Here is an 11,266-nt window from a genome sequence, read left to right as displayed (position 1 = left end):
GAGTCATTGACTTACTGGAATTTAGAAAGAGGAAGATGGCCAGGATGATAGTCTGAGGAACAGTCGAGTCAGAATGTTAAGTCTGGAAAGGGAAACCTGAAAGAACAGACAGCATCTTCAAATACTAGAAAAGAACAGAGGCAGTGGAGGGGGTGTGTGTGGGATTTGGCCCCCAGAGATGAGAAGTTATTTAAAACAATAGTGAATGGATTGGGATTAGATGAAACTGATGTAATAATATGTGTTATTTGATATGCTATTACATTTGGGGTAAGGTAGACAAACATTTTCCCCTCTAGTCAAACAAAAAACTAATGATTGAGAAATGTGATGTATGTTTGTACCCTTCATTGTTAATGTAAGAAGATTTGTAACATGTCTTAGAGCAGGGGGAGAGCAAATTTCTGTTAGCATAAGGACGGAGTTATGAATTTTATAGAATAAGATTAATATTATGATTATAATATTAACTTTTCAAGTAGAAGATTGGAGTTTTTCAAAGAAAATTCATCTTTAAATTGGTGAAATAGATTTGACTTTAAATATTCATAGAACCTAGGAGGAAAATGGCTGTAGCATGGATGATTTTTTATTCTCATCATCATCCATGACAAAATAGCTTACTCTTCCCACCTCTCAAAGACCAGCAACGGACAGGAAACCCAGATTTCACCTCTCTGAGAAGGGTTACCTGGGTGGAGGAGAAAGGCCATTGATTTTTAGTAGAGGACAAAAGCCTCAAATTTTTCCAGATGCCGTCAAGACTGAGAGTACTGGAAGTTAATTATATTTCTAGGGAGTGGTTTGTGATCCCAGAGTAATAGGAGACTGGATAAGAGCCTTTATCTTTGGTGGGGTTATAGGTTAAAAGAAAACTTCAGGAGGCAGACTTCTGAGCCACAGGAAGCATTTACTCACTGTGACCATCAGGGAAGAGTAAAGTTCATCCTCCCTGAATTACACCCTTCTGCCTTGAGTAGTAGAGACATGTCATACAGGAAGTAAAAGGAAAGGGCCAACCACACAGGAAACAGATGTAAACTTGGTAAAAGCCCTCTGATTCGTTGCACCTTAATGAACAGGTGTAAAGAAAAAATTATTGAATATAAAACTGTTATACCAAAAGAGAAGTATCTTAATTTCTAAGGAGTCTGAGAGCTAACGTGAGTGTGGAACTAAATTTACAACTACTAATCCATGGAATGCAGAGAGTTGCTATTGTAGGTCAGAAACCTCAGTCTACTTAGCAAGTTTGATATACATGAGAAACAAGCAGTACTTCCATCAAAACGCGTGCTAGGGCTTCCCTGGTGGCGCAGTGGTTGGGAGTCCGCCTGTCGATGCAGGGGACACGGGTTCGTGCCCCGGTCCGGGAGGATCCCACATGCCGCAGAGCGGCTGGGCCCATGAGCCATGGCCGCTGAGCCTACGCATCCGGAGCCTGTGCTCCGCAACGGGAGAGGCCATGGCGGTGAGTGGCCCGTGTACCGCAAAACAAACAAACAAACAAAACGCGTGCTGAAGTGGGGAACGTGGAGAAAATGAAGGAACACAGCTCAAGAGAAAACTTTATATCATGGAAAATACTTGCCCAAAATATCATGTTATCACACACATACATGCACACACACACACGCACACTTTTTAAACCCCTGTAGACAAAGAATGTCCTGCCATATCACTAAACAAAGCATGTTGACGCCATCAAGCGGTCAGCCTCTGCAGCAGCCCCCGACGGTGCACCCTGAGGGGATTCAGGATGGAGAAAACAGGATTCTGGCCCTAGATAGTTAAGGTGCAAATCAAAGGAACAATTTCAGTAAACCCAGACTCTTGCACCTTCCCACGCATAGAAAAGCACTAAATTCATTAACTTGAGATATCTGGTTTTCTTTAATTAGCAGTAATCTTTTGATGATCCGACTACCTGGTGTTTTTTTTTTTGGCAAAGGCTCCTATATATCCTGGCTCTTCCCTTAACTCTTTGGAGTGGTCCCTCAGAGCAATCTGAGGAGACTGTCTCCTGGGCTTAAGTCCTCTGTAAGTCCGCCAAATAAAACATCATTCTCAACTCTTAGGTTGTGCGGTGTGTTTTTCAGTTAACACCCTAAATAGAAATGTCTGAAACCTCACTGAAATGAAACTGCTTAGCTGCTTATGTCTCAGTGCTGCCCTTTCCTGCTCTTTCTCCCGGTTCTGCCATCCTCAGCTTCCCACAGATGAACTCCCTCATTCCACCTCTGAAAAGCCCAGAACTGCCCTTTTCCCTACTGCCACACATGCTGCCTCATATGGGCCCCTCGGAGGGACCCAGGGCCCAGGGTCCTGGTGTTGGTTGCAGGTCCTCTCTGTTGCCACTCTGTCCATCCAGGAACTGCTCTCAAGAGTTAGCTGGGGGCTTCCCTGGTGGCGCAGTGGTTGAGAGTCCGCCTGCCGATGCAGGGGACACGGGTTCGTGCCCTGGTCCGGGAAGATCCCACGTGCCGCGGAGCGGCTGGACCCGTGAGCCATGGCCGCAGAGCCCGCGCGTCCGGAGCCTGTGCTCCGTAACGGGAGAGGCCACAACAGTGAGAGGCCCCCCCCCAAAAAAAAAGAGTTATCTGGGATCATGGACCCTCCCTAGAAATGGAACTAACTTTCAATACCTTCAATCCCAACTAGGTCTTCAAAATTTTGTATAAAATAAATACACTACAAGAATATGTTGTACAACACAGTATTTTATAACTATAAGTAGAATATAACCTTTAAAAATTATGAATCTCTATGTCGTACACCCAAAACATATAATATTGTACATAAACTATATCTCAATTAAAAAAGACACCCATTTCACCTTTATGGCTCTGGAGCTATTTCAGGAACTGGAAACAAAAGATGCTTCATAGGTCTTATCACTTAGGAAATTCCAAAGGTTTTAGGAGCTGTGTGCCAGTAACCGTAGACCAGACCAAATATATATTTATTATAAATCACAGTATCACAGGAATGTACATGGCAGAAGTTACTCTGTCAAGAATGTTGAGAAGGAGATTCACCCTGGGTGAAAGACGATTACAAAGTTCTGTCCCAACACTAAGGTACTATGCTTTAAAAAAAAAAAAAAAAAAAGTGGAAATGAGAAAGGTTAGATAACTTGCTTCATAATGGAGCAATTGAACAATTGTTATAAAATACATTGAAACAATGGACGCTAGTGTCTCCTGAGAACAGTTCACCACTTCTGTGATTTCCCTGCCAAAACCGCATAACCTGAATCTAATCATCAGGAAATAACAGACAAACCTCAATTGAGAGACGTTCCACAAAAAAACAAAATACAAAATAACCATTTCGAAAATGTCAAGGTCAAAAAACAAAATAAATACTGAGCAAATGTTCCAGTTTATAGAGACCAAAAAGACTTGACAACTAAGTGCAAATTGTGATCTTGGAAAACAGCTATAAAGAGCATTATAGGAACAGTTGATGAAACTTGTATATGGACTCTGGATTACAGAATAGTATTGCACAAATCTTAAATTTCTTGCTATTGGTAACTGTACTGTGGTTGTGTAAGTGAATGTCCTTGTCATTGGGAAATAAATTCTGAGGTATTTAAGGGTAAAGTGTGCAAAATAGTTCTCCCCAAAATGTGTCACTTTGGCATGTGGGTTATTTTGAACTGAAGGCAACCACGACCGGCAGACTCGAGGAAACCTTTTACCTCTCTTCACTGACTGAAAGAATTTAAATAGGGCCCTGACAGAAAGAGAGCTATCACCAGAGATAACTTTTTATCTCTTTGGCAGCGCAAACATCTGCGCTTCTCATCTTCCCGTGATTTGCCCTCCTCCCCTTTGAAGCCCCAGGGCCATATCCCATTCCTTAGCCAGAATGGCATACAAGCCTCAATTACCTGACTGCCATTGGATTTCATATTTTTTATGGGAATCCCACACGTACAAAATTAAATTTGTTTTTCTCCTGTTACTTTGTCTTACTTACATCAGTTTAATTTTCAGATGACCAGCCAAAGACCCTATAAGGGAGGAAGGGAAAAATTTCTGCCTCTACAGGTGTTAAATTAATTAAACAAAGAGACCATGAGACTGAGGTGGTGCTAGTACCTTGGCAGCCTATGCAAACAAGCCAAAACCTAAGTCTGTACTGGCCTCAAGGTGGAGAAATCAAAACCCAAGGACTACTCATCACAAACAGCCAATGAGGCTTTTCCAAATATGACCGATGCTAAGCTACAGCCAATCAAGCAATTGCCTTGCCTTGCTTTCATCTTTTCTCTCTCTGTCTCTGCCCAGCTCCTCTCAGTGGAGCACCCCTAACCACTTCTGTTTGGCAACTGCCCAATCTGAGTTGATTTTTGCTCAAACTCCTAAAATGTTTTAATATGCCTCAGTTTATCGATTAACAAAGGGCATGATGTCTGCAAATTATTCTCAAGTGGTTTAGAAAAAAAGAGAAAATGATAGAGCCAGTGGGGCAAAATATAATATCAGCCATCGATGAATGTGGGGAGTATGAACGCAGTTCGTGTGCCTGACCCACAGAGCCCAGACAAACCAAAACGTTAGAGTTTGGAGCAGAGAAATGTTTATGGCAGGGCCTTGCAAGGGGAACGGCTCATGTCTTAAAAAGACCCCAAACTCCTTGAAGAGTTTCAGCAAAGCCTTTTTTTTTTTTTTTTAACATCTTTATTGGGGTATAATTGCTTTACAATGGTGTGTTAGTTTCTGCTTTATAACAAAGTGAATCAGTTATACATATACATATGTTCCCATATCTCTTCCCTCTTGCGTCTCCCTCCCTCCCACCCTCCCTATCCCGCCCCTCCAGGCAGTCACAAAGCACCGAGCTGATCTCCCTGTGCTATGCGGCTGCTTCCCACTAGCTATCTACCTTACGTTTTGTACTGTATATATGTCCCTGCCTCTCTCTCGCTTTGGCACAGCTCAGCAAAGCCTTTTTAAAGGCCGGGTGAAGGAGGGGTGTCCCAGACTATGTGATCAACTCATGTACCGTTCTCTGATTGGTTGATGGTGAGGTAACAGGGCAGTTAACCTTATCAATCCTTAGGTGCCAGTAGGTCTGGGGGCTACATTCTCATGATCATCAAGTAGTTAATTTCTTCCATTTGGTGGTGGTTTCTAGCATCTGAAAAACTCAGGAAATATGCATGAGATACTATTATCTGGCTACTTTAAAGAGGAGCTACAGCAGAAAATATGGGGCACGGGTCTGTACCAGGAAAGCCCCAGTAGGGTCCTGCTCAGTTACAATAGGGCACGGGAGTTCCTTGGATATACATATGTTCCTTGCACAGAAACTTGCCATGTTTCTCTAAGTTGAAAATTTTATCTAAATAAAAATTTATAAAAAATATGAAATAATTGAAGGAGTTTTGCTCACTTCGATAAGAGTTTGAGGGTAAAAGAGAACAGATGAGTTAAAATGTTAAAACCATCCTGACTACCTAATTTTGAGACCACTGTCAAACTACTTTCCTTTGGATAACACGGACTTCTGGCAGTGCCTCCATTAAATTAACTCAGGTCCAAAGGCGTTCAGTAAGACCCAAACAAGGAATACCAAGAGCCATTTCCAAACCTTGAGGCCAGTGGCAAAAGATACACGCCCCCCAACCTCCCCTCAAAGGCTCTCTAGTGACTCCTTCAACCCATGCTCCGAAAGTAGCTTTAGAAAACTAGTCTAGAATGTTCAGAATGTATTCTAGAAAATCAGCAGAACATTTTCTTAAACGGCTGTTTATAAAAAATGTGATAGAAATTAACTTTCACTTTGTTAAACACCCTATGAGTTGTTGGTCTTCAAATATCTGAGTAGCCAACATGCTTTGAGCACCTGCTAAGTGTCAGTGGCATCAGGAAACTGCAGAGCAGAAAGGTAAAATACTTGCCCGGGTCAAACGTTAAGGAAGTGATAGAACATGGGATTGAGCCGAAGTATCTTTCTCAAGGACTCATGTTCTATTATTTATCAGTCAATCTGCTTCTGAGACAGTATAGTTCATGGATCCATTCCATGATATTTTACAGAGTATCTCAATTTCATTGCCAACACGACCCTGCAAGAGTGGTGTTGTCATCTCGGCTTTTATATATAAAGAAGCTGAGACGGAGAACTGACATTACTTATTCAGATTCACAAAAGCTGGGAAATCATGGAAGCAAAATACCAACACAGTTCTGTACAACTTCAAGACGCATATCCCTTTTACCCATCAAGACAGCAGATTTTGAAGAACTGGGCATCATTAAGAAAATGGTAACTGGGTGAACATCAAGCTCTAAATTAACTAATATGAAATTTTCTCATGGGAACTTTAATAAAATAGCCCTCAAGACAAAAGATGATTTTTTCAATGACTAAACATTGTCAGAAAACTTTATTTTAATCAAAAATATACACACACTCACACACCAGACCTGTGGCCTTTCCCTACCCCAGATATTATTGTTGGTGTTCTCTTGCTTCCCTCCCTCTTTCCCTTCTTCTGTCTCAGTCTCTTTTCTCTGTTTCTGTCTCTGTCTCGCTCTTCCTCCCTCCCTCCCTTCCCCCTCACCCCTCCCTCCTCCCCTTCCCAATCTTTAAATTCCAGCTGTACAAAAAGGTTAGAAAGGTTCCTGCTGCCCCCTAGTGGTCTTATTTTGGAAGCGGCAGTCACATTAGGAAAATCAACAAAACCCTTACAGACAATAATAATAAAATGACAGTTAAAAGGGAAGTTCCCTGGCCGTCCAGTGGTTAGGACTGGGCGCTTTCACTGCCGAGGGCCCGCGTTCAATCACTGGTTGGGGAACTAAGATCCGGCAAGACACGCGGGACGGCCAAAAAAAAAAAAAAATGACACTTACAGTCCTTTAGAATTTTTGGAGACAGTGGGCCATGGAGGTAAGAGGAAACAGCCTGCGATCACTGACAAGTTATTTGCCCTCACCGAGTTTCAGCAAATACACCCATAAAGTGGAGGTTAAAACATCTCTTCCTTATAGCTGTGTTGTGGGTTAAGATAACATACCAAAAGGTCTTGAAGTACAGTACGCTCTCCAGAAAAGGTAATTATTATCACATTATTTATTTTTGACAACTCCACAAGGTTAAGGAAACTGAAGCTCAGCACAGCTTGCAGGGTTGTTTTTTTTTTTAAGTAAACTCAGCTACCAACCTGTAGAACTAGACCCATAATCCAAGTTTTTGGACTCTAATTTTAGTTCTCTTCATGAAACCTCAATATCCCAAATTAACAGTTGATACAAGGAATCTTAAGAATTATTAAAATCTTAAAGGGATATTTTCATACACTACTCATGTTTTCAATGACGTCCAAAACTATATACATTTCATTGGTAAGTGATCACATCTCTAAATTGTGTCTTAAAGTTGCAAGAAGAAAAGCACACAAAGATTTGTGTCCAAAACATGTTCATAAGTCATTGTTTATAATAGTACAAAGTTGAAAACAGGCTAAATGTAATACATGTATTCAATAAACTTTGGTACAAATAATAATGTTTTTATTTATTAAAAAATTTCTCAGTGCCAGGTGCTGTTAAAGGGTTATAAATGTATCAAAGCATTCAGAGAGGTAAGTACTATTATTATCTCCCCTTAACAAATGAGGAGGGACTTCCCTGGTCAGTAGTTAAGACTCCGGGCTTCCACTGCAGGGGGCCCGGGTTCGATCCCTGGTCAGGGAACTAAGGTCCTGCATGCTGCACGGTGAGACCGAAAAAACAAAACAAAACAAAAAATCAAATGAGGAAACTGAGGAACAGAGAAGCTTAGTACCTTGCATGAGGTCAAACATCAAGTAGGAGAGCCAGGAATTGACCTGATGTGTCTTTCTCAAGAGTCCGTGTCCTATTCACCAATCTGTTTTTGTGACAGTATAGTCCATGGATCCACCCCATATTTACTGATGGTAGAATATTGTACAGCCATAAAAAAACATGTTTTCAGTAAGTATTAAGTTACATGCGGACATGCTTACATTAAAACATTAAGAGAAATCAACTATACCTCAATTGTTTAAAAAAGGAAACATAAGATGTAGAAGAAAAAAAATAAGGGAAAAAAACAGCATGCAAAATTGCACACATTATTTCAGTCCTAGAATGTGTGTGTGTGTGTGTGTGTGTGTGTGTGTGTGTGTGTAAAACCAAAATCTAAATCTAAATAGTACCTTTCCCCAGATGATGGGTTATGGGTAATTTGGTTTCCTCCTTTATACTTTTCTAGATATTCTGAACTTTTGTTATGAGACATAACTGCTGTGATTATCAGAAAATTTAGTTTAAAAATATTTACTGCTGCTGAAAAAAATACCAGAATTTCCGAGAACAGGATTTCATTTCCCTTCACAGTTAAATAATGAAAGTGTTAAGTGGGAAAGATTTGCAAGAAAAACAATTACCCCAAGGACTGGGAACAGAGGAAGGACGTTCAGACTAGAAAGGGAAGTGTCTAAGAGAGAGGGTTTCATAGGACATTTATGCTGAATGAACTCAGCACCCTGGAACCTGTTCTTGGTCGATGTCACCTACTTTTGAGTGCTGTCAGCTGCTCAGAGGCTGTCTTCTGACAGTAGTCATTTGGATTCGCTCCAGACTGAAATAGTGTGGATTGAGAATCTGATGCCTTTAGAAGAGAAAACATAGAAGATCTGTCATCTGAACAGGTATAATTTCTAGAGTGGACGATTTCAAACGTGCAGTGGGAAAGCAGCAAAGAGAGCTTTCTTTTTGGCAGTAACCCTACTGTTTTGCTTTGTGGCAGTCCCTTCTGGGCAGGGCCTATCAGCAGTACCAGATGAGCCCAGCGTAGGCCCACCTTGAGGTGGTATCTTCCCAGGGACCTGCACGAGCCAATCATATCACTCAAAGGCTGCAGCTCAAGATAAAACCACTTGGCCCCAAACACCATACAGTGCATGCCTTTGCCTGCTGCCTTTTTTTTCTTTTATTTATTTACTTATTCATTTTTGGCTGCCTGGGGTCTTCGTTGCTGCATGTGGGTTTTCTCCAGTTGCGGAGAGCGGGGGCTACTCGTTGTTGCGGTGCACACGGGCTCTAGGCGTGGGGCTTCAGTAGTGGCGCAAGAGATTTGTTGCTCCGCGGCACGTGGGATCTTCCCTGACCAGGTCTCGAACCCGTGTCCCCTGCATTGGCAGGTGGATTCTTAACCACTGTGCCACCAGGGAAGCCCCTTCCTGCTTTCTTAAGAAAGTTAAGGTTAAGCTGGTGAGCCAGGCCCGTAACAAGACTTTGGAATTTCCCTGCATAGAGACTAGATCAGGATTTTTTTTAAGTTGGAAACTAATTTGAGTTCACTTCAGAATTCCTTATTTGGTGCACAAGTCTGGCTATTCAACAGATTTCAGCTTTGCAAGTGAGTTCGAGTTGATTTCTTCCCTTGGAAACTGCTAGCTGGTGGTGGTCAACAGAAGTCTCAACATAGACATAGGCGAGGAAGGTTCTTGCTGAGACTCACCCCAAGAAAACCCCAAAGGAGCACCCTGAGAACTGATTTCAGGATGAAGCTGCAAGGGCGAAGAAGTGCTTTTAACACCAACAAATGCTGCCCTTTGACCAACAAATGCAGGAGGAGTCTTCTTCCAAATACTGCAGCCCCTGAGGTGAGAATCTGGCTCCTAAGAGGGCAACTTCCTCTCCTGCTGCTGTGCTCAAGTCTGCAGAGACCCACGGTGAGTTACCACGGAGGAGGTGATCTCTTTATGATCAGGGCTCCAATGGAGCATTCTCCTGGTGCAACCTTTAGATGACCTTTAGTCCCTTGGGATGTAATTTCACTTAGACATTTTAACTAACGTGTAATGCTGGCAAAAAGTGTTGAAAACGATTATTTAAAATTGTGGAGTTCTTTACAGTTTACAGATTTGGCATCACAGAAGCTAGAGGCATAGCATTTTTTTCTTGATTCTCCATAAAATTTAAGTAAAACATTGCTTCTGTAGGACAAATAATGCAAAATCAACCAAGTCTATTTGGCTTTATCCTGTATCATACGGATCAACTCAAAAGAGGTATTATAAAATTCTCTATAATGAAAAATAACCTAATGTTAAGAGAAAACAGTTTCAGTGGGCCCAGACTCTTGCATCTTCCCATACATAGAAAAGCACTAAATTCCTTAATTTTAATGTCTGGTTTTCTTTAATTAACAGTAATCTTTTGATGTTCCGAGTACCTGCCCTTTGTTACAAAACTCCTATATATCCTAGCTCCCCCCTCGCCTCCTTAGAGCGGTTCTCTCGGGGTTACTTGAGATGCCATCTCCCGGGCTTGAAGTCCTAAAAATTCCCACTGAATAAAACATAACTCTCAACTTTAAAAAAAAAAAAGAAGACAGAATACCCATTTGATATCTAGTAATAGATTAAAGTTTTGGAGTTTACAAGGTTTGATAGAAGATTTTTTTATTTTGTTTTGGCTTAACTAGATTCTGTAGAACTATTTGCAAATCTGCTCTAAAGAATTATCGGTTAAAATCATTTAAGCAGTCTTAGAATTTTGTTCCAGTTTACACACAACTAGATGACTTCTCACCATAAATAACATAGTAAAAATACAAAATGGTATGCTTTTGAGTTCCAGCTACAACACTGTTGACATTCACTGGATGGAATTTTATCTCTTAATATGTTCCTTAGTAAGTACTGCTTATTAGGAAAGTATCATTTCTTTGCCCAGAAGGAAACACCTTGAAATTTAGATAACTGAAAAATATGGCTCTCAATTATGGACGGATGATACTTAATGAACTTGTCTTCAAATCTCTAACTGTAATTTAATATGCACTGGGTATCAGTAAGTAATATTCCGTTGGCTACCCATGAGAAAATGTCTTTTTCCCACTCCTGATTTCTAAGAAGAAGGACTTTACCAGGAACCCCACTGACCTCTGTCCAACCCTCTCCTCACATCGCTCCCCTGGAGGTGGACAGACATTACTTGACTGGTAACGTCAGGAAGAATAACTGGATATGCTGTGTTTGCTCTTCTTCCTCCTGGGAATTAACCCAATGGCAAAAGGCATGAGTTCTGTGTTCCTCCCATGGCAAGAATCTCACCTGGACAGGTTGCAATCCAATACTGCCTGCAGCTAAGTGGGCAAGTCAGCTCATTCTGGAGTTTACCCTTAACAAGCCCACCAGCCATCAGACCTAAAGATGGGTGCTCCAACATGTTCTCATTCAGTAGTAAAAATTATATTTTAGCCTTCGTATTTC

General features: G+C 41.3%; 1 protein-coding gene across 5 annotated transcripts in view; it reads left to right on the top strand.

Annotated features, from left to right (window-relative positions):
* The first annotated feature begins 8,808 nt into the window (after positions 1–8,808).
* Positions 8,809–11,266, top strand: part of ART4 (ADP-ribosyltransferase 4 (Dombrock blood group)) — a 19,647-nt gene continuing 17,189 nt past the window's right edge. For all 5 annotated transcript variants that reach the window (XM_029206343.1, XM_029206340.1, XM_029206341.1 and 2 more), the window contains exon 1: positions 8,809–9,721. In XM_029206343.1, the coding sequence (XP_029062176.1) occupies positions 9,551–9,721 (171 nt within the window). In that variant the 5' untranslated portion in view covers positions 8,809–9,550. The remainder of the gene's footprint in view (positions 9,722–11,266) is intronic.

The sequence above is a fragment of the Monodon monoceros genome, unplaced genomic scaffold (genome assembly GCF_005190385.1).
Source record: "Monodon monoceros isolate NGI ecotype Baffin Bay Population unplaced genomic scaffold, NGI_Narwhal_1 Super_Scaffold_6, whole genome shotgun sequence".
Lineage (NCBI taxonomy): Eukaryota > Metazoa > Chordata > Mammalia > Artiodactyla > Monodontidae > Monodon > Monodon monoceros.
This window is presented reverse-complemented; position numbering and strand designations above follow the sequence as displayed.